The following is a 24,804-nucleotide window of genomic DNA, read 5'->3' as shown; positions in this document are numbered from 1 at the left end:
TGTGAAAAATAGCCACGTATATATATATATATATATATATATATATATATATATATATATATATATATATATATATATATATATATATATATATATATATATATATATAGTATTTTTATTCAATATACATTCTCATAAAGTGAATATTGCCAAAGAAGGTCAGGTTGACATTTTGATGGAGTTTCTGGGGTCATTAGAAAGGTGTCTTTATGTAGACCAAAACGTCGACTTGACCTGCTTTGTCACTTTGCACTTTATGAGGATGGATATTGAATAAATGTAATCTTATTTGCTATAAAGTACTAAAATTCTTGATTTTTATCCAGTTATTAAACTCTTACATACAGTAATATTGAACAGACAACATTTTTTAGTTGATAATATAATTTTGATCATATTTACAAGGTCAATTTTAACAAAAAGGCAACAGGCATAATGATATTTTTCCTCCCTTATTTTGTGCCATTGTGTCAAGTTATACATTTTAATATAAAAAACGAATATTTATTTTCCACAATCATATATATTTATGTACTTATCAAGTACAATTATGCTCACATATATTTCATGTACTGTAGATTTTAGCTTCGCCATTAAGCTACACACAACTGTCAAAATAAATAAAATAAACTGAACATATAACATCGGTTTAGTCTTCAAAAGAAAAAGGAATGGCTGATTTTCCAATCTTTTACAAAAGATCATCTGACTAAAGGTGTTTTCCTATTGCTACGGCCATATAAAAAGACAATTTTTCAGTTTTATTTTTTACAACAATGAAATAAGTATTATTTTCATAAAAACAAATAAAAACCTGTTAAAAACTATTAAAATAAAAAAAAATATTACATGCCCCATATTGTACATGAGTGGACATAAAACATAATTTACATGGATTGTGAGTTGCATATTGGCAACTTTTCACCCTGTTCTTCTCACAAATTTGTTTGATAGCAGCCTCCCAGCAGTATCAACGGCACTATGTGCAAATTAGTTGGTAAAAATTCCTATATTTTTTTAAACTATTTAAGGTGAAAGTATAGTATAAAAGTTTGCTACTAAAGATATCTTACCCTGTCCTGATTCTACATTTTGTGTTTTTCTTTGTTTTGTACTATGGCTTTTTAATTAAATACTATACATATTCTCTGTGAGTAACAGAAACTAGAATACACAGTTTAAAGTTTATTGTGTTATTGTCTAATATTTTGTAAACTGGCTTCACTACCAAAATGGCTATTCCTAATTGTAGTATGTTCATGCTTTTACTGTTACTTATCAAGTACATAAAAAAAAATGAAACTAGAATCTTGAAAAATATTTTTGAAGTTGGCACTAAAATTGTGTTTATGTAAAGCTTATGTACAATACATACATTATATTTTTGTTGTATTTATGTCTACAGAAACTCAAACTTCGCCTATGTGGTAGATTTTCAGAAACTGATCAGATATATACATGAAACCCCCTTTCTTCCTAAAAAAACAGTACCAAACAACTCATCCTGGATTATTTATGGCATTCTCATTTAGGGGGAATTTATCAATATATGGAAAAAGTGGATGCAGATACACTAACCAATCAGCTTCTGTCATTTTCAAACTGAGCCTGTAAAATTAGAGGTAGAAGCTGGTTGATAGGTGCTTTACCTTTCTCCACTTTATGTCTCTTAATGCTTTGATAAATACTTATGCATTATAACACCACTTATCATCTTGTTACTGTATATTTTTACTATTTTAACTATATTAGATGCAACACTTTGCCTTGTTGGCAAAATTATATATTTTAGACAGTGGCAATCGTCAACCTCCATGTTAAAAAGTGCTGGGATATTATGCTTACTGTACCAGACATAATTATAACCTTGTTCCTTTTTCCTAATGTCATCAATAATTTAAAGCCCTGTAGTTATCTGAGTAACTTCTGAAGTCATTTCATCTCCTGCAGGAACTCCTGAATCCAGAGAAGACATTTCCACGGCTAGTCATACCTGATGGTTAGTCCTATCCACCGTGTTAGCAGTGGACACATGGTCACGTGTATTGTGACGCATACGGGCAGAGTTCTGCTGCTCAATGGTTGAAGATGTAGGAATGCAAAATTCTCTGAAGCATCTCTTAAAATTTTCATCCAAAAACGCATAAAGGACTGGATTAAGGCAGCTGTTTGTGTAACCTAGAGCAATACATACATGCCAGGTGACTGTCTGAAAGAGAGAAGGAGGAACACTGATCAAGGCTTTAATGATCACATAAATGTGAATAGGAGTCCAACAGACAATGAACACGGCCACTACAACAAGCACCATCCTGGTGATTCTTCTGAGATTTCTGTCCTTCTCTTTGGACCCAGAAAGCATCCGGACACTCTTGAGTCGTAAGATCATCATTCCATAGCATACTGTTATTATAAGGACTGGCATTATAAATGCAAAAATGAAAACACATATTTTCATAAGATTATCCCAATACCACGATGGATGTGGAAATAGAACAACACAATCGGTAGAACCTATAGAAAAGTGAATGAAATATGTTAGTATTTTTTATTGTACAACAGTTCTGATTTATTGCATAGATAGCAGTTTTTATGTACAGTAGGTAAATTTTTTTGAGAAATTATAATAAAAATATCAGCAGTGTAACACTCTTTTTATTTAAACTGGCTTTCTTTTACTTTTACTAGAGTGCCCCACATATAAATGCATTGGAAAGCAAGGAGTGTTCTCCATTAAACTATCCAAACTGCTATTCCAAGTATTCCTCTACCTCATATGGTGCTTATTGCCAGGTCACCTACTGCTAAATTTGGACTGTACTGTACCACTCAAATGGCAAAATCACATGGGATGAGATCATACCATACTGAGCGCTAGCTGAGATGGTCAAATCCCATGAAACCAGCAATCCTGCTGTATTCACCTTTTTTAAAAAGGAAATGCAGATATGCAGAACAGATTTCATTTGGTTTCCCAGCTCCCCAGGCAGTGATATAGTTATCTTTGACTGAAGACCTCATTGCTGGAGTCACAACCCAGAATTCTACTCAAACGGCAATTTGAAGTGCATCCCTTGGGGAAAGGGAGGAAATCTGAATAATTCTCCAATCACTATTTAGGTGATCTGCAGAAAGAGAGACTGATTGCCAGTCCCTATTGATGCTCTTCTGCATTCTGTTTGTGTTAGGGGGTGATGCCCAATGGAGTTGTGGGGATAATACCCCCAAATGCAGCTATTTAAACTTGGGGTAGGGCATGGGGGCAATATCTCATTAAAGTAATTTAATTTTTGTGTTTGGGGGGAGATGGGACTAATAGTAAAAAAAAAATGACACTGGTCACCTGGGAGGAGTGCAAACATCAAGGATGTACAGTATTACACCACGGATGGGGGTTATACAACAGTGTATATTTTATCACAACATGGGTGAGGGTAATATTAATGCTTATATTTTGTGGTACTTGTGTATTATCACGGTCGCCCATCACATAGTTAGCATAGCATCCCTGTCACAATAGGAATAGTGTTCCTGCTGCCAGCGTAGGCAGCGTAGTTAGCGTAGTGTAGTGTCCCCACCTGTTTGCGGCTAGCCAGGAGCTTACATAGTTAGCGTAGTCAGTCAGGCGTCCCTGTTAGTATCAGCGTTGTGTTCCCGCCCGTTCTCGGCCAGCCAGAGCTTACTTAGTTAGCGTAGTCTGTCAACATTACACAGTTAGCGTAGTCAGTCTGCACTTATTACATTGTGTGGGAACCATTGACCATTTTAACCTGCCTGACATGACAGGTGTGAATGTGTTCCTGAAACACCCCCACTACATACGCCAGCCCGAAGCATGGCGAGCGCCTGCTTTATGCTTCCTCCCGACCTTTTCCTACCCCCACTATCCACGTCGGCGTGGAGTTGATTTTATAAAGTGTGGTGAGCGCAGTGAGCCCCGCGAGGGGGCGTTGATTACATGTGAAGTATTCCACGTCTCTTTGCGGGGGTCGCTGCGATCGCCTTGCTTCGGACCCGGTGGCTCGCTGCGCTCACCACAATTTATAAAGTCAACTCCACACTGACGTGCATAGTGGGGGTATGAAAAGGTCGGGAGGACGCGTAATGCGTCCCCTTGCGGGGATCGCTGCACTCACCACACTTCGGGCTGGTGGGGGTTTCAAATTTGCCAATATGTAACATGGAGCAAAGGCAAATGCCTCCTTTATTGTGCATGAGAAGCACTTGCGGCCGCACTTCCCCTTTGTGTAGGAGACGCACGCGCTACCGAACCCCTAACCCTGTCAGCAGGGTTGCCTTACCCTGCCGCAATACTTACTGAGACGCTCCTGCGTCTCAGACAGATGGAGCGCCTCTCTGCCGGCGCCCAGCGGTGAGGGGATCATGCAGGCGCCGGTGATGTGTGAGAGGTGCTTACTAGGCTTGCCAGGGACACGGGGACAGAGTTGCAGCTCCCGGGGACAGTACGGTGACTAGCTGCCTGATGGGGTCACTACGCTGACTACGCAGGGCTGCCGCTGAGTCACTATGCTGACTACGCTAGGCAGCCGTTGGGCTACGCTGACAACGTAGCTAAGCCTACGCTGAAAACGCAGCGTAGCCGGGCGCCGTGATAATACGCAAGTACCTATTTTGCCACTGGTTGAGTTTTATTGCCAATGGGTGGTGGGAGGCCAGTTAACAATGGTGGTTTATGTACATTTCGGGTGCATATTTAATTTCAATCACATGATTTGATTCATATTTAAAACTATGTTTAATTAAGTGAATAAACTCTCATCCAATGTTAAAGAAATGGGAACCATTTCAGTTATCAATACAGTAGTTAGTCATTGTACTAAAAGCGTTATATTATTTGTTGCTAGTCTGCTAGGATTAGCATTATAGAGGGATTACCAACAAAGAAGGCCATTATTACTTATTCATAAAAGGTTAAATCATACAACATGCTGTAATTTATACTTCATTTACAATTTATCATACTATTTTCTATACAATTGTATAATATTTAATGAACTGTAAATATTGTTAGTTAACAACTGTCAAATATTAACAAGAACATGGACATAAAATAATATAGTTTCTAAATGTGTAATGGCTAACTAGAATGTGACATAAATACTTGTTTTATGTTCATGATAAAGCTTTTTGTATCATGATTTGACACATATAATACCACACAGTAGAATGTGGATGTTCTCTTCAAAGAAACTGAAGTATGACTGTACTAGAGCTATGATACTTGTTGAAATGTATTCTGCTCTGTACAAAGCTAGATAAGAGCTGAAATGTGTGATTCACATCCAGAGGAATGATCCATAAAATTAATTGGACAGAATGTTCTGCTAAATTTCCTTCCATTTTCCATTTTAGCTTCAGTAAAATAGTGTCTGTGAAATTCTAAATCCAGACCATTGGAGTGAATCTGTGAGGATCTTAATTGATGTCATACGGAGATAATTTGCTAATTTGGGATTTGCTCGTCATACTGTATATCTCTTCTGTCTAAATCTCGATTTTTTTTTCTCTTTACAATTTTAATAATATCACATGTACATTAATCAATCTATAACATATTAGACTATTTTATTGAAATGCACTACTGATTCCTGAACCTTTATTGTATGTTATTGTATTATCTTATACTTATTTGGGTTTATTTATTATCAAAACATTTAGGTTCAAATTATGCACTGAACATCAACAGCAAATCAGCTTCATCTGTGTTATATAAGTTATGGCCCCTACACACAGGGCAATTTCAGGGCATCTTCTAAGCGATCTCACTAGATCGCTTAGAAAATGCCCCTACATTGCTCAGCATGTAGGGCCATAGCGATAGCGATGTGTGGCCCCGTGTGTCACTATCATCCGGCAATTAAAAACACTGGCTCTGACAGATCACTCAGCACACATTGCTGACACATCGCTGTGCAGTGCTGTGTGCTGATCGATCTTGCTGAGCAATCTGAGCAATCTACATTGCTCTGACTGCTCAGCAGTGTCGCCCTATGTGTGGGCCCCTTTAGACAAGAAGGTTTATTTGTTATAAACAATTACAGCAGCCAATTAGACACTTGCAATCATTATCTTACTCTTGCACTAAACAGATAAATAGTAATTCTGTTTTGAAACCTACAGATTATGCCCTATTATTCTCTCTCTCTTTCTGTATATGTATATTTATATATATATATAAATATATTAATTAAACTACCGGTACATTCCTTCTACACTGTAAACAAGAATAATTTACATATAATTACTGTACTTTCTCTTTCAATGTTTGGTTAACATTCTTCTACAGCGGAGTGGCCAAACCAGTCCTCAAGATCTACCAATGGTCCATGTTTTCCAAACAATCTAGTTGGTGCACATCTTAACTGTCACATTTTCAAACATGCTGCATTCATTCCTACTATACATCCGCAGGTTGTCTGAAAAACATGAATTGTTGTAGACTTTGAGGACAGTTTTGGCCCCCTTGTTTAACAGTATAATGTGGTTTTAGGGAGCAATGTTAAGCATAGTTAGTTTTTGTTTGTTTGTTTTAGCTTAGATAAAACAATGTACCCATTTGTTCTGTATGTAAAACTAGGTTGAAAATCACAATACCATTAAACATTTTATTATAGGCTGTAGTACCTTTATAACATAATGGTTACCAGCCATCAAAATCATTGAGTTGCTGGGAGCTGGAGCTTTGTTATACTGAGGTGTGTATGTATTTGTGTGAGTGTGTGTGTGTATGTGTGTGTGCGCGTGTGTGTTAATATGTGTACAGTATGCATGCATCCGAACAGAGCTCGTTCGGGAGCCTCTTAGTGGTCGCTGGTACATAAAAGAGGTAAGGTGCAGCAATAATCTTTTCTTATATATGATCATAACTAAACATTGCTAAACTATCTATCTATCTATCTATCTATCTATCTATCTATCTATCTATCTATCTATCTATCTATCTCTATTGTTCCTCTTCAAGCCAGATTGTCTATGTGCAAAGTATGTCTAGTTCAATTCTAGAAATACAGTATTATTTGTACTCCAATAGGGAATATACAAGAAGTGCTTAAAATCAATCTTATAAAAAATCATTAATTATCTATTGTCTATGTATTATAAGAAAGGTAAGGTCATTATACTCTTCTTACCTCTCTCATATTTTGTTGTTGCCATGACCATTACAGGCAAACCGATTGCAGAAGAAAGAATCCAGTTGCAAACATTAACCATTTTAGCGTTTCGTGGTGTCCTGAAGTCAAGAGCTTTCACTGGATGGCAGACGGCTATGTACCGGTCAACACTCATTGTAGTCAGGGTAAAAATACTTGTGAACATATTATAGTAGTCTATTGATATAACAATTTTACACACAATATTACCAAAGGGCCAGGTTCCCATTAGATAGTTCACACTTTGAAATGGCAGAGTACTTGTAGCCAGGGCATCTGCTAGAGCAAGATTAAATATGTAGATATTGGTGGCTGTCTTCATTTTGGTGTACCTAAAACATGATAAAATAACAATGAAAAGTAAGCTTCAAGTAATCAAGAATCACACAAGCAACGCATTGCTACATAATCATTTGTATCTATTTGTGCTTTGGTTCATGTTGGCTTCTAGAATTATGGGTTTGCCACTTTGTAAACAATATATGCAGATGTATCCAGTTGCATCCATGCATGGGCACACGCATTGCAGCATGTAGCATTATTCGTTGGGCTATAAGTAGTCACTGCCTTGTGGCTGCCCATAGGTGTAGGATGCATGCACGTCTCCTTAGCAGGCATGCTAGTCACGCCATTCATGCTGCAATACTTCTGTATGTACTACCCATGCATTTAAAGTAAATGAGGCAAAGACATATCTAAGTATTGATCCCCTGTGTTCTAGTATTTCAACCCCACATTAAATAATCTTTCTTGAATCATTGTTACAGTACCTTCTCATTTTCCATAACTTTATTAGAGAATGGCTTGAGATGTAAAACGAAAACTTCTATGTACAGGTAATAAATAATTGTTGGGAGCTGATGCTTTGGGGTATTAGGGCATCTATTAAAGTGCCTAGAAATATAGCACTTTTTCACAAACACACGGGATACATATCTTGAGATGCGCCTAGGCTAGGACAAAACCTTATCACCAGGGCGTATTCACGCCTACCTTTTAACAAGAGCAGAGTGTTTCACATTATGCAAGTTATTAAAACCAATGTATTATTTAGACACTGACTAAACATGTTTTGTACAAATTAAAGATTCAAATGAGGGGAAGACTCACAATGGCAAAGTATTATATTGTTTGTTTCATTATTGGGTCGGGGGGGGGGGGGGGGGCAGAAAACATGCTGAAACATGCTGTACAATAGATATGCCTCCTAAATAGCATATACTGTATACACATAATGCTGGTCTGCATTTATACAGTATATACGCACCATTGCTGAATTTGGATACTTTAGCTACTAGTGGAGTGGATTCTTGCAAGATACATTATGCAAAATGGCATAATGCTCGATTTGCATCAGCCACTTTATATTGCATTTCACAATTTCAGCACATTATTTTTAACACACCCCTCTTATTCATATGTGTAACATCATGGACTAAGCAGAAAAAACTGATTTGCTGAAAATATTATTTGAATTGATAAAATTGATAATAACAATTTGAAATGAATGTTTGTTTGTAGTCGGAACAATTCCTAAAGCATAACCAGTTTTGCCTACCTTTCTGTGGCTTCAGACCTCATTGAGCCAAACATACATTGTCATGTGTGTGAGAGCACCAATAATCATTTTAATAAACTAAAATGTACAGTATTCCATAACCTGAAGTTAATGATTTCATATTTGCAAGTTTAGTTACTAACTTTTTTGCTGCCTGATTTTGATTGTGAATGATGATATCATTTAGTATGCCTGGAGCTTAAGTTTCACCAGCCAAAAGCTAATCTCCTTTGAGGACTTTAAGATTGTCACCATAAATATACCAAGTGGATCTGCAATACATTTATACAACATGATTATATAGTTTTTAATGCCTTCCATCTATAGTGTAAGGGTATCTAGATCCCACAGCCTTGTCTCAAAAATGATTTGCTGCACAATTTCTTCCTTCATTGCCCTCTTTCCAGTGCTAGGGCATCCTGTGGCTTGGCATTCCAAATTGAGCTACATTTTAGAGGTGAAACCACATGGTGCTTTTTAATGGAGCAATTATGGTTTTTCTATCTGATGTCTTTGCTATTTTTTTTACATGAAAGCAATCTACTGGCTCTAGACACAGCAGTTCAGCAGTGCCTGTTATTGCTATGCTTATGATCTACAAGTATATCTACTCTATTTGCCACTATAGATGCACTAAATATTCATGAGTTCAATTCCCAACATGGCCCTAACTGTGCAGAGTTTGTATATTCCCCCAGTACTTGGGTTTCCTCCGGGTACTCCGGTTTCCTCCCAAAATTCAAAAATATACTGATAGGCTAACTGGCTCCCAACAAAAATTAACCCTAAAATGTTTGTGTGTGTGCCTGTACATGTGGTAGGGAATATAGATTGTAAGCTCCACTGGGGCAGGGAATGATGTGAATGTTCAAATAAGTAATTCTTATTCTCTGTAAAGCGCTGCGGAATATGTATATAAGAAACTGTTAATAAATAAATAAATATTGTATAGGAACTATCCCCACATATTTTTACTGCTGTGACTGGCATTGCTGCCTCCTAGTACTAGAAACTGGGCTCCAGTCCAACCAGTACTTATCTTTATATGTTCTCTCCATGTGTGCTCTTTTAGTTCTTCTCTTTTAGTCCTCATTTAAAATACATTCTATAAGGTTAATTGACTGCTGAGAAAATTAAACCTACTGTGTGACGTATCTGACTGCTAGGAACTATAGCAGTAGATATATGGACTTATGCACTGCCAGTGGGTGCAGAGCGGTGGCAGTTTTTACCTATGGGCTGCAGGGCTGGTCCCGGTGCCTGTCATTTGTATTGTACAGGCGCCTGGACCAAGATTCCTTCTATAGGCTGTTGCCAAAGCAGCCCATAGAAGCTGGTCGCATGCTGCATGCACGCAAATGTTTGCACTGCGCATGCGCCAGTCCCGGTGCCTGTCATCATAGCACAGGCGCCGGGGATCGGGTGGAGAGCGGGTCTATGCAGTGGCGGCAGTGACAGGGGGGTGCCTGCATCACAGTACCCCTGCTGTGGCCCAAGAAGATATGAGCCGCCACTAATGCAGAGTGTTTGATAATGTGTGAAATTTCAGTAATTGTGTGTGCAAAGAAGGAAGTAATCAAAATGAGCATGTTGCAGGTAAGTTTACTTAATGCAAGAGAAATGCAAATCTATACAACAGAACAAGTAACAAAACACAAAATGGACATAGGGTTTGTTAACCAAAATGCAAAGGTGGGGGGAAAGGAAAGTTCTGTGGATTCCCCTCAGTTAGGTGTGGGTTTCCCATTTATTTGGGGATTTCCCTGCAGTGTTGCCTGACCTGGAGCATATGCTCAATTTACAGATTCATAGTCTGTAAGTAGAGACCACAATTCATTTGAATATACTGTACTGTACCTACCCTATTATCACCATCATCATCTGTACCATACAGTATTAGTGTGTAGCAGTCAAAAGGTGAAAAGGTCAGATGTATCAAGCTTCAAAAAGTGATAAAGGAGAGTGATAAACAACCAATCAGCTCCTACCTTTCCTTTTTCAAACCCAGCCTTCAACATGGCAGTTAGGAGCTGATTGGCTGACTGTTTATCACTCTCCATTTCATCCCTTTTCAAAAGCTTGATACATCTAGTCCCTAATGTCGACAATATTTTGTAAAAAGGCAAAAAAGGCAAACTACGGATTTTGGAATATTTTGGATATGGGATATGCAGATAAGGTATACCCAACCTGAAGTGCTAGGGTTACTGTTAGGGTTACAGTTAGGGTTACATTTAGGGCTATCCTGGTTTTGACCGTTGTCACTGTTTACCCCTCCCAGAGCATACAGAGCATCATAGAAGATTGTACTACAGTATGTATTTTTTTCTAGAAATAAAAATATATACTATTTATTTCTGTAGTTCTGAATTGAAGATGATATTCTGGGGGAAATTTACTAAAATGTGTATTCTACTTCACATGTGATATTGCTATGGGCAACCAATCAGAATTTAAATCTTATTTAATTAGCACCCTATAGAAGATATTAGACAGGATCTGATTGGTTGCCCATAGCAACATCACATGTGAAGTAGAATACACATCTTAGTAAATTTCCCCCTATATGTTGTACATTGCTTTTCCATTTTTTTTTTATTATTAGACAGATAAAAACTGAAGAACAATATTGGAAAGTATTTATCATATGTGTGAAAGAATTCATTTGTTCCCTAATGCAAACTTAGGGGGCTATTTTCGTTGATTCACAAGGCTGTGAATTCGCAGCCTTTATAGTCCACCAAACCCCCCTCCCAGCATGTGTTCTCACACACAGGCTGCAAATGGATGTTTAACATAGGGACCATCGAATGATGTGGAACGTTCAAACATATGCTCTGAGGAAACCTTACATATGTGTGCACCCTCGGGCGGAAATGGGTGGGCAGCTGACATCCAGGTCACCCGCGTCACAGCCTCCAAATGCTAGGCGTTTCCGTATGGTAATGGGGCTGCCCGCCACCCCACGCCACTCTGCGACCCCTGCCCACTGTCCTGGGTGCGTGCACCCATCGATCCCATTCGCAGTGGGTGCACGTACCCAGCACATGCGCACAGCCCAACCAGTGAAGCAACCAGAATGACCCCCCTTAACCTGGAACCCACCATTTTGCATTTTTAGGTAACTATGCTGTATGCCTTTGATAAACAGAGTCCTTAAAGATGACTCATCACCTCTTCCCTGTGCTTGGACAAAAACAGCAAAGCAAAAGCTGTGATGTTTAGAGGAAGCAACCAACCAGAAAAATGGTATGTAAGGAAATCATAACAGGTCCTCTTTTAATCTAACCCATATCAAATATAGTTATTCGAAGCAAGAGACTATAAAGTTTACACATATTAATTTCACCAAAAGACTTTTATATGAAACACTTGTATTGTGAATTGAACAGACATGGTTCTTTCTAGCAAAAATTATTCAGTATATGTTTATTTTAATTCCAAGTGCTTCCTTCTTAGAAGGCCAATGTTCTGAGCAGTTTCACTTCTTCAGCTCCAGAGAAGCCTATTTGTCAGTTTCAGAAATTTTTCCATTTTCAATTTATTGCCGCGTTACTGTGCAATTACACCATAGCACAGTGCTGCTCACAATCAGATACAGTGAAAGCCTCATGAATTTCAAAAACAGGCTGATGGAACTGCAGGAGTGAAAAAATGCCAACTGTTCTAAGACAGGAATGAGAAACAGCATATAAACTGCACATGAACAAATAAGAATGGGAAGACATGTAAGGTAAGACGGTTTATGTAAATGGTGCTTGGATTGCACACCTTAATTCCAAACATAATGAAAGGCGCTGTCATAGTGAGACTGTTAGGCCCTTATTCTGATCTGTGCGGCCAGATCAGAATATGCGGCCAGGACCGTGCAGGCGAATCCCCGCCTTCCATACGGATCGCCACCTCCGTCCGTACGCGGATATGTGGCGGTCCGCATGAAAGTGGACGGGGATACGCCTCCTCCATCTTGGGAGCAGCCCCTGCATTCGATGGTCGCCGAACATCGAATGCAGGGCCGCACGTTCCACCAGCGCCCGCCACCCTAGACCACACGGACACTTGTCCGTATGAAATCATGTATGGGGGCGGGCAGCTGACATCCGGCGATGTCAGATGCCCGCCCCCTACACATGCGTCACGGCTTCATTACCATGCATACGCCCTGCGTTTGCATGGGAACGCACATGAAACGCGGGGCGTATGCATAGGGTAATGAGGCTAAGTAGCCCTTCACGCCCCTCTCCGCCCCCTGTGCGGCGTCTAAAGAATACGTGCGGCGAAACCGCTTGCACATGCGCAGAGTGACCTCTGCACATGCGCAGTCGAAAACCATCGGCGGTACGACCGCATGCGGGAAAATCCGCACCGATCAGAATAAGGGCCCTAGTCCGATGCACACTCTACAGTAAGACTAGCTTAAAACCTGATTTCTGTTCTGACAAATAACTGGTTGCTAAAAGGGCATACAGAGGGTGCTGTTTTGGCTATGGTCGATCTGGACTATGCGATTTCCCTTTGAAGTGCATGTAGCTGATTTTCACTAAACGCACTTGCGGTTTTGACTATGCGCACTTATCATTTTGACTATGTGCAATTTGGTCTTTGGTTAAATATGCCGTATGAAACTTAGTCCAAACTGCCTTGCCTGCACAAGGCAAGGCACATTTTTACTTGTTATACCGACCTCATGGGGCCACACATTGGTATTGCAAGCAGGGTAAACACTGTGGGATTTCGGCTACATTTTCTTATGATTTAGACTATGGGGTACATTTAGTTAGGGTTGGATCCATTCCGACATTCATTTGTCAGAATAGATCCACTACCTATCCATTCAGCGGGCAAATTCTGACTCTTGGATTTGGCCACTGCTGCTGCTCACCTGGCCTGCTCTGGGACCGGGTGAGAGATGTGAGGAGGCAGCATGAGGAGACGGCAGGTGGATGGGAGACTGCTGGAGACAAGATGACACCGGGTGAGTTGCTCTCACTTAGCCTGGTGGAGGGATGGGTGAGCAATGGAGGAGGCGGTGGTAGGTGGGCGGGGGGATGGCGAATGGGTGGACAGAGCCAGGTGAGCGTCTGCCGCTGCCTCAATACGACTTTTTTTGAATAGGTCGGAACCCCTTCTGACCTATTCAAGTCAGAAACTGTCTCTTTTTGACAAGGTCAATTGAATATACCCCTAAATAATCAAAATCATAAGTATGCACCTTAAGATATCTTTATGGCTACGCAAAAACATACTGTAGCTTTTTAAAGTAATATAATTTATCTTTATGATTTAAGTTGCATCAGTTGTATCTACGTGACATATGGCTCCACTTTTAAATTTTTATTTCTAATTTCAAAGATTCTCTGTTATTCTATATGTAATACATTTTCCCAAACCATATTTTGTGACATATCCCTTATTTGTTGTGATTTGTCAGTGCATTTAAATGTTTCGTTTTTTTCTTAATCCAATGAAATTTGACATACTGGGCGAAATGTAATAGGGTGCGTTTTTTTAGACTAAAAAAAAATCGCACCAAATCGCACCTTTAAAAATCGCGTTTTTTGCCGCGAATTCGCATATGTAATGAGATGCGAATTAGCGGCAAAAAATGCGATTTGCCGCGATTTCCAGTCATGAAAATGTGCGCATTTTCAGTCATGAAAATGTGCGCATTTTCATATATGCGATTTTGGGTAAAAAAATAAAATTAAAAAAAAAACGGCGTGGGGTCCCCCCTCCAGAGCATAACCAGCCCCGGGCTGAAAGAGCCGGTCCTGGTTTCATAAAATCACAGGAACAAACAAGTTGGGGTTCCGTGCATTTTATAAAACCAGCACCAGGCTCAAGGGCCGGTCCTGGTTCCCAAAATACGGGGGACAAAATGACTAGGGGTCCCCCGTATTTCAAGAACCAGCACCGGGCCCAACCAGCCAGCAGGGTAATGCCACAGCCGGGGGGAGACTTTTTATACAAGTCCCCCCGGCCAAAGCATTTAGCCCTCTGACCGGTCAGCATGGGCAGGGGTCCTGGGGGAGTGGGGACCCCCCCAAAGAAGGGGTCCCCCCCCCTCCAGAACTTACCAGCCCATGCTGAAGCCCGGGGCTGTCCTCGATGCCCCTGGGCGGTGGGCATCGAGCTGATATTTGGTGTAAAAAAATAGATAAACTATTGTTTTTTACTGTGGCACTACAAGTGCCAGCAAGCCTCCCCAGCAAGCTGGGACTTGGAGAACCACAAGTCCCAGCCTGCTGGGCATTAAAGGGCCCGCTGGCACTTGTAGTTCCACAGTTAAAAAAATAGTGCACAAAACACACTGACACACATTTTAAATAAAACTTTAATACACACATTACACACATACTAATACTTACCTATCTTCTTCCCGTAGGTAGCCCTGGTCCTGATGTCCTCCGGTCCTGTGTCGGCGTTCCTCTTCATGTCGACGTCCTTCTTGAAGTCGACGTCCCTGTCGGCGATGGCGTCCGGTGTCCGGGTCCGACGAAATCCATGGAGGAAGCTGTGGAAGGAAACCATACTCACCTGTCCCAGCGCGACGTAGTCCAGGTAAGGGTCTTGGAAAAAAAACAAACCGACACCCGAATCCAGCCGGACAGAGAGCCGCACGGTGTTTACATCGTGCGGCTCCGCCTCCCGAATGCCGCTATTGGCCGCCTTGCGGCCTAGCGGCCAATCAGGAGCCGCTAGGCCGCAAGGCGGCCAATAGCGGCATTCGGGAGGCGGAGCCGCACGATGTAAACAAACACACGTGCGTCTCCGTCAGTCCGGTCTGGTTTCGGGGTGTTCGGTTTGTTTTTTTTCCAAGACCCTTACCTGGACTACGTCGCGCTGGGACAGGTGAGTATGGTTTCCTTCCACAGCTTCCTCCATGGATTTCGTCGGACCCGGACACCGGACGCCATCGCCGACAGGGACGTCGACTTTAAGAAGGACGTCGACATGAAGAGGAACGCCGACACAGGACCGGAGGACATCAGGACCAGGGCTACCTACGGGAAGAAGATAGGTAAGTATTAGTATGTGTGTAATGTGTGTATTAAAGTTTTATTTAAAATGTGTGTCAGTGTGTTTTGTGCACTATTTTTTTAACTGTGGAACTACAAGTGCCAGCGGGCCCTTTAATGCCCAGCAGGCTGGGACTTGTGGTTCTCCAAGTCCCAGCTTGCTGGGGAGGCTTGCTGGCACTTGTAGTGCCACAGTAAAAAACAATAGTTTATCTATTTTTTTACACCAAATATCAGCTCGATGCCCACCGCCCAGGGGCATCGAGGACAGCCCCGGGCTTCAGCATGGGCTGGTAAGTTCTGGAGGGGGGGGACCCCTTCTTTGGGGGGGTCCCCACTCCCCCAGGACCCCTGCCCATGCTGACCGGTCAGAGGGCTAAATGCTTTGGCCGGGGGGACTTGTATAAAAAGTCTCCCCCCGGCTGTGGCATTACCCTGCTGGCTGGTTGGGCCCGGTGCTGGTTCTTGAAATACGGGGGACCCCTAGTCATTTTGTCCCCCGTATTTTGGGAACCAGGACCGGCCCTTGAGCCTGGTGCTGGTTTTATAAAATGCACGGAACCCCAACTTGTTTGTTCCTGTGATTTTATGAAACCAGGACCGGCTCTTTCAGCCCGGGGCTGGTTATGCTCTGGAGGGGGGACCCCACGCCGTTTTTTTTTTTTACTTTAACTTTTAGCCTTTTTTTGGACAGAACCATGCACAGATCACACAGATTTGTGCATGGTTCTGTAAAAATCGCCAGCAAGAAGCTGGTCTATTTTTTTTGCGTTTTTTGGTAAGGTCCCATATGCGACTTTAGAACTCGCATCCTATTACATATGCGAGTTCTATAGTTTCCTATGGGAAAACATCTGGATGCGATTTTCAGTGTGACTGAAAATCGCATCTTTAAAATGTGCGATTTCGCGGTAAAAAGTGCGCTTTTTACCGCGATTTTTAACCTATTAAATGTGCGATTTTCGGAAAATGTGCGATTTCGGCCGTTTTTGACCAAAAATCGCACATGTCTAAAAAATCGCACTCTATTACATTTCGCCCACTATTTTTTTAGCAGAAGAGCTCCTAACTTCAGCATACATTTCCTTCACAGTCATGTGTGATGTACTTTATCTTGTAGGATTTCTTTTTAACTAATGCTATATGTTTCTGTACTACAGTACCTAGACTTTACTGCACAGTATACACATTTATTACCCACATATATTTGTAATTTGTTTCAGCTTTATCTTTTTTATATATAATTCCTTCCTGGTCAAAGCTGTTATCTGTGCCGGTTCTGGTTCTTTAATAAACCAGTCACATGGCCCATTATGGTTTTAAGGTGCTTTGAGTAGTAACTGCCATTTCTCTAAAAACTTACATCAGATGTTTCTTTTCTGTCAGAGTATAAGGCAGTAGTGTACTGATTACCCTTCAGTGGTCCCTCTGAGCTATTATGTTTTATACAGACAGGGCCGCGACTAAGGGGAGGGGGGTTAAGCTGGTACATTATTTATTTATTAATAGTTTCTTACATAATGTAGAGATATATATATATATATATATATATATATACGGCAATGCGGTCCGGCACTCACTCCTCTATGCCAATTGCCCCGGTGCCCATCAGGCGAAGATAGTGCAGAGAGAAAGAATCAGGCTGGCACTCGTGGGTCTTTGCAAAAAACAATGTATTCACAACAAGTGAAGTTCCAAAGTTTCGGGGCTGCGCCCCTTTGTCAAGGTGTGTGACACACACACCTTGACAAAGGGGCGCAGCCCCGAAACGTTGGAACTTCACTTGTTGTGAATACATTGTTTTTTGCAAAGACCCACGAGTGCCAGCCTGATTCTTTCTCTCTCTCTCTATATATATATAGATATGTATCGGTTCGGCACTCACCACAAAATGTCAAACAGTCCACGTGCCCTTGTAATATAAACAGCATGCAAGAATCCCAGAGACCAGGAGACGACACAGCACTGTGGTAAAAGGTTACTTCTTTATTGCATCATCAGCCTCAACGGCTCGTTTCGGGGTCACTACCCCTTTCTCAAGAGGGATGCAGATACAACATACACAAGTCACATACCTTAAATAGAGCAGGTGAATTGGCGCCGTCTCCTCCCCTCCGCTCAAGCATCCACAGCACACGCACCTGTGTCACTGGCGCCCAATGCTGACGTCCACAGCTCTCACCTGCGGCTCAGTCACCATGGTAACCAGCGTACACAACGCGCGGCTGGATGCAGATGCGTCGCTCACATGTGATGCGTCATTAGTCAGTGCCCGTGTTGGCGCATACTCACGGATGCGTCGCCACGGCAACCAACAACCAGCGCATACAATCATGGAGCTCCGGGGCAGCAGACTGACAACAATAATAAATCAACATAACCACATTTCTATGCGAAAAATAAAACAGCAACTTCCCACGGGTCTCTCACCACCGGGGAAGTCGACATACAAGTACATACAATCAAAATGATAATAAGGGGTAGGCGCACATAGCTCAAAGCATCACTGCTCACACCAGCGAGCCCCCAGTATGTTAGCCCCCCCTCACTAGTCATAAATACACAAGACATAATGTCAAATAGAAAAAGCACATACAGTATATAGCTGGCATGGTCAGGAACATGAATATCTGAAAATGCATTCACATGAAAGAACTCCAAACGATCCTCTCATTAAGGCCCCTAGGAGCAACTGTATCTAAACGATAAATCCACGTAGCCTCTAACTTTAACAATTTTTTCATGCGATTACCACCTCTATTGGATGGTGGAACATGATCAATCATTATATATCTCAACGACTCCTGAGGATAGCAGAGGTCTCTGAAATGTATTGCAGCAGGTTGATCAGCCTTCTTGCCTGCCAAAGCAGACTTGATGGATGACCTGTGCATGGCCATCCTTTCCTTGAACTTCCTAGAAGTCATCCCAATATAGTACAGTCCACAGGGACAAATGACCGCGTATACAACAAATTGTGTATCGCATGTCAAGACATGTTTAATACAGAATACCTGGGAACTATGGGGATGCTTAAAGGAGTCGGCTGTGATCATTAATTTACAGGTAGCACATTTTGGACATTTATAGCATCCGGGTTTTTTAAACACTGTATTGGGGGGAGTGGTCCCAAACCCCGAGATATCTGTACGTACAAGAATATCCCGGAGATTGCGGCCACGGGTATAGCAAGTGAGGGGCCTCAGATCTTTAAAGCCGGGGACTGTGATCAGTTTTTAAAATCGGCCACAGTGCCCTGCTGGCAATAGGTACTACAGCACTTGAAGTATCGTACCATGTAATAAAAGGGAAAACTTTATCTCTAAGTTTTTTGGTAGGTACCAATAAATTGGACCTATCCAATTTGAGAGCCCTCTCTTTAGGCGCCAAAAGTTTGTTCAATGCATACCCTCGGCTATGAAATTTCTCAACAATGAGGTCCAATTCAGCATGGATCATGTTAGGGTCACTACAAATTCGCCGGGCACGAACCATCTGCGAATATGGCAACCCATTTTTAAGTGGAGGTGGGTGGTGACTGCTGGCTAATAGGAGAGTATTCCTATCCGTTGGCTTACGGAATACTCCAGTTGAAATAACACCCTGATTAAGGGACACAGTAACATCGAGGAAATCAATGGCTGTCGCACTACATTTGTGCGTAAATTTAATTGGTGTATCAGCATTATTGATTTCCTCCATCATAGTCAAAAACAGTTCTTCACCACCATTCCACAACATGAACAGGTCATCAATGTATCTACAGAACGTCCGGATGTGCTGGCCAAATCGATGTTTAAAAAACAGCTCATCTTCAAAATTGAACATGAAAACGTTGGCATATGCCGGAGCTACCGCTGCTCCCATAGCACACCCGGACGTCTGTAGATACATTTGACCATCGAACAAAAAATAATTTTTAGTTAGGACTAACCTAAGTAATTCCAAATACAGTGGAATATTACACTCAAAGTCGCTTAATTTGCTGAGGAATTCTTGCATAGCCGATAACCCCAAATTGTGTGGAATGGATGTGTATAGGCTTGACACATCCATTACACACATAATGGTGGGCTCCTGTATGTCCTCAGCTGCTGCAAGACGATTCAGAAAACTCGTGGTATCTTTAAGAAAAGTGGATTGTATAGTGACATGAGGCTGAATTAACATATCCAGATACTGTGACACCGGTTGGTATAGACTCCCCCTGGCAAAAATAATAGTTCTGCCAGGGGTGTTCTGATGATCTTTATGCACTTTCGGCAATGTGTACAATACCGGTATCACAGGATCTGTCACCTTCAAAGCTGCCGCACATTTTGAATCCAACAACCCATTAGTCACAGCATGATCAATCACAGTAAATAATTCTTGTTGGTATAATTTAGTTGGATCATTAGCCAGTTTACAATAAACATTTTGATCAGCTAATTGCCGATATACCTCCGTCCGGTATGCTAAGATATCTTGTATCACTATCCCACCCCCCTTGTCGGCAGGGCGGATAGTGATACTGGTATCCTTGCTGAGCGAATTAAGCGCATTTTGCTCAGCCTTTGTAAGATTATGGTGCACAGGATGTTCAGCTGCATTAAAACGAACCATAGAGTCATTTAGCAAACGTGTATATGATTTAATGGAGGCATTAGAACTGGTAGGGTCAAATTTAGACAACTTTTGGCGACGAATAAATGCATTTTTAATGCTAGAGTCAGTTGTGTCGACAGAGTTCTGGAAATGTTCCTTAAGCCTCAAGTTCCTGCCAAGGCGATGCAAATTACGTTGCCACTCGAAGTCATCATGGGACGTCGTCGGGATAAACGACAGGCCTTTACCTAAGACCTGTCTTTCGATGTCAGATAGAGGTCTTGTACACAAATTATAGATCAGATCCTCTTTCGGTCTGCTACTCTTGAAGATTCTCTCATTTTGACCCCCTCTCCGTGTCCTTTGGAAGTACGACCTCCTCTTTTGCGGGTATTCAACCCTAAAGGGGGCCTTGCTGCTGTATTATCATCCGACTCTGGCCAACCAAAGTCGCTGTCACTTTGTGAGGAAGCTCACTGGGGATCACGATTATCCCTGCGGTTACGCCATTGCTGAGGATTTCTGGGTCTATAGTTGCGTCTTGGGGTAGCACCCCCTGACACCCAGCGATAGACGGTATTATCCTCATAATCCTGCTGCACAGTATGTAATTTCGTTTTTTTGAACGTAATCAAATCAGCTTTATACAGGTCACATTGTGATTGTAGTTTGCTCCACAATGTATCATGCTCATGGTTACTTAGAATCGGTGCATGTGTGACTTTAAATGTCTCTAGTTTCTCCCTTGTAGCTTTGAGCTCCCGACCAGCATGTTCAATAACCAATAGCATTAGGTCTAATCCGCATTTATTTAACACGGCGACCCACCTGCGACAGAATTCAGGGCTAGAGCGGCCTAATGTGGGCACATTTTTTACTCTAAACCCGCGAGGGATAAGCTTCTCGCGAAAGTAGTCAGATAAAGATTGACCATGAAGAAGAAAGTCAATTTCTTGTTTACGGATTTTCAATAGTCTGTGGTAAATATCCTCTGCACTCAGGCAAGTATCTCCCAGGGGTTCAGCAAACAACAGCCGGGCTGCCTCATCAGCAGAAATATTGAGAGTCTCTCCTCTGGGCAGAACCACATTTCCAGGCACATAGATCCTGTCCAGACCAACATCACTGTATGCCTCCATCAGAATAAGGCCAATTCACCGGCTCAATCAGGAGTGGTTCACAGTCTTTCACAGAAACAATAGAAGGGGTGCCTTAGCCATTACAGGAAACCGGGAAGATTTCACTGAGCAATAGATATGTATCGGTTCGGCACTCACCACAAAATGTCAAACAGTCCACGTGCCCTTGTAATATAAACAGCATGCAAGAATCCCAGAGACCAGGAGACGACACGGCACTGTGGTAAAAGGTTACTTCTTTATTGCATCATCAGCCTCAACAGCTCGTTTCGGGGTCACTACCCCTTTCTCAAGAGGGATGCAGATACAACATACACAAGTCACATACCTTAAATAGAGCAGGTGAATTGGCGCCGTCTCCTCCCCTCCGCTCAAGCATCCACAGCACACGCACCTGTGTCACTGGCGCCCAATGCTGACGTCCACAGCTCTCACCTGCGGCTCAGTCACCATGGTAACCAGCGTACACAACGCGCGGCTGGATGCAGATGCGTCGCTCACATGCGATGCGTCATTAGTCAGTGCCCGTGTTGGCGCATACCATGACTCCCACTCACGGACGCGTCGCCACGGCAACCAACAACCAGCGCATACAATCATGGAGCTCCGGGGCAGCAGACTGACAACAATAATAAATCAACATAACCACACCATGGTGACTCAGCTGCAGGTGAGAGCTGTGGACGTCAGCATTGGGCGCCAGTGACACAGGTGCGTGTGCTGTGGATGCTTGAGCGGAGGGGAGGAGACGGCGCCAATTCACCTGCTCTATTTAAGGTATGTGACTTGTGTATGTTGTATCTGCATCCCTCTTGAGAAAGGGGTAGTGACCCCGAAACGAGCCGTTGAGGCTGATGATGCAATAAAGAAGTAACCTTTTACCACAGTGCCGTGTCGTCTCCTGGTCTCTGGGATTCTTGCATGCTATATATATATATATATATATATATATATATATATATATATATATATATATATATATATATATATTCTGCAGCGCCCCGGTGGGGCTTACACTCTATTTTCCCTACTACATGCACATGCACACACATTCACTCTAGAATTCATTTTTGTTGGAAGAAAATCAACCAGTATATTTTTGGGTACATAACCCCGAAACGAGCCGTTGAGGCTGATGATGCAATAAAGAAGTAACCTTTTACCACAGTGCCGTGTCGTCTCCTGGTCTCTGGGATTCTTGCATGCTATATATATATATATATATATATATATATATATATATATATTCTGCAGCGCCCCGGTGGGGCTTACACTCTATTTTCCCTACTACATGCACATGCACACACATTCACTCTAGAATTCATTTTTGTTGGAAGAAAATCAACCAGTATATTTTTGGGGAATGGGTCATTAGGTCGACATCATCTAGGTCAACAGTCATTAGGTTGACACAAGAAAAACGTTGACATGCATACGATCCACATGGTCAGAAGGTCAACACAAGCTCAAAGTGTACATTGACATGGAAAAATGCCGACATGAGTTTGTCTTGTTTTTGTGTTTATTTGGACATAGCTCGACATGGACTTTGTATAATTGAACCATGTCCCCTCATATGGCTTGAATGCGCTCGCCATGCTTTAGGCACGGTGACTTGCTGCGCTCTGCATACTATATAATTCTCACAATTATCTATACCCACTGAAATAGTAAAGTGTGAACATGTTGGTTTAAAAAAAGAGTCATGAAAAACTCATGTCAGCCCTTTTCAATGTTGAAATTTTGCACGTCGACTTTTTGCTGCTGTCGCCCTTTGGTCATGTCAACTGAATGCATGTCTACCTTTTTCATGTGTCGACCTTATGACTGCCACCAATAGTGGTCGACCGTGTCCAGAGCCGTCCCTAGCCTAAATGACGCCCTAGGCAAGATTATGGCTGGTCCCCCCTAGCACCGCCACTAGTTCAGCCTCTGACCCTGCTTCCCTTTCCCAGCACCATCAACCCTCATCATAGCAGTCATCATTTTGGTGCTCTTACCCGCAATATTTTTAATAGAAACAGTGCACACATTCGGTGCGCAGCCCAAACAGGGGTGTGTTCTTGCTGGGAAGGGGCATGGCCACACAATAGTACCCCCAATTCAAATTATGCCACACAGTAGTGCCACATTATTCACATTATATCATGCAATGGTGTCCCTTATTCACGTTACATCAAACAGTAGTACCACTTTACTTTCTGTACATTACTCCTCACATTATTCACATTATACCCTTATAAAAAAATCCTGAGAAAATATTGTATTTTAAGCACCTCCATGGCCACACTGCAACCCAGCACAAAGCATTGTGTGCTAGGCAGAGGAGAAGAGCTGCAGCTGCTGCTGTCACTTAAGGGGAGGGAGTCCGGGTGCCCCCACTGGGCCCTTCCATCAGACTTTGGCCTGGGTAATTTGTACCCCCTACCCATTTCTCTTGGCACCCCTGATAATACCACACAGTAATACCCCTTACACATGACACACATTATTAATGTCCTTATAACCATAATGCCCCTTACACATTATGCCAACCTTTATTAATGCCCTTCATACACATAATGACACACATAATGCCCCTTACACATATGTTGCACATTATTAATGCCCTTATACACATGACACACACAATGCCCATTACACATATGCTGAACACTATTGCACAACCAACCCACCCACAGACAGCACTCGCACAGCCGCTAACACTGTGACCTCTGCCTCTGCTTGGATACAGATATTTCCTCATACATCTTGACTCAATTACCCAAGCAGCTCTTGGCCAGTTCTGCTAAAGTTGGGTGCATTTTTTGCTGAAATCGTCTTATTTGCATTGTTATGTGACCAGCACACACAAGAAGCTTCCGATGATTAAAATGATATGTGGCATAAATATATTCTGTGTGCGACTGTGGCTGTACCTGCATACAGAATGCTATGTTACAGCGATTTCCATGAATACACTATTTCATATGCAGATACAGCCTCACTCACACACAGAATATAGGCATATCATTTTAATCAGCAGAAGCTGCTGATGCCCCTAGGCATTCCAAATGCCCTAGGCAATTGCCTAGTTTGCCTATGCCTAAGGCCTGCCCTGACCGTGTCAATCTACTGACTGCATACCCTGGATTTAATGGGGCTGTAACATCAAGATGATTATTGCTGTGTGATGGGTGGACCAGCAGCGCTGCTGAGGGGATAATACCCTGGGAGAGCTGTGTGCACAGGAACCTGTCACCAGAGTGTGAGCACGGCTACTAGGAGAAGCACATGGGAGTACTGGTTGAGAGATACGGAGGAGCAGTGCCCATGGAGGAAGCAATATA

At 42.1% G+C, this 24,804-nt stretch overlaps 1 protein-coding gene across 1 annotated transcript in view; it reads right to left on the bottom strand.

The window, feature by feature from the left end:
• Nucleotides 1–128: 128 nt before the first annotated feature.
• OPRM1 (opioid receptor mu 1) overlaps nucleotides 129–24,804 on the bottom strand; it is an 89,093-nt gene continuing 64,417 nt past the window's right edge. The window contains exons 2-3 of the mRNA XM_083176214.1: nucleotides 7,152–7,504; nucleotides 129–2,514 (exon numbers count right to left, since the gene is read on the bottom strand). Coding sequence (XP_083032340.1) covers nucleotides 1,988–2,514; nucleotides 7,152–7,504 — 880 coding nt within the window. The 3' untranslated portion in view covers nucleotides 129–1,987. The remainder of the gene's footprint in view (nucleotides 2,515–7,151; nucleotides 7,505–24,804) is intronic.

Source organism: Crinia signifera, chromosome 3, assembly GCF_055691185.1.
Source record: "Crinia signifera chromosome 3, ASM5569118v1, whole genome shotgun sequence".
In the NCBI taxonomy this organism is placed as follows: domain Eukaryota; kingdom Metazoa; phylum Chordata; class Amphibia; order Anura; family Myobatrachidae; genus Crinia; species Crinia signifera.
The sequence above is the reverse complement of the archived record's forward strand: the minus strand, read 5'-3'. Positions and strand labels throughout refer to the sequence as shown.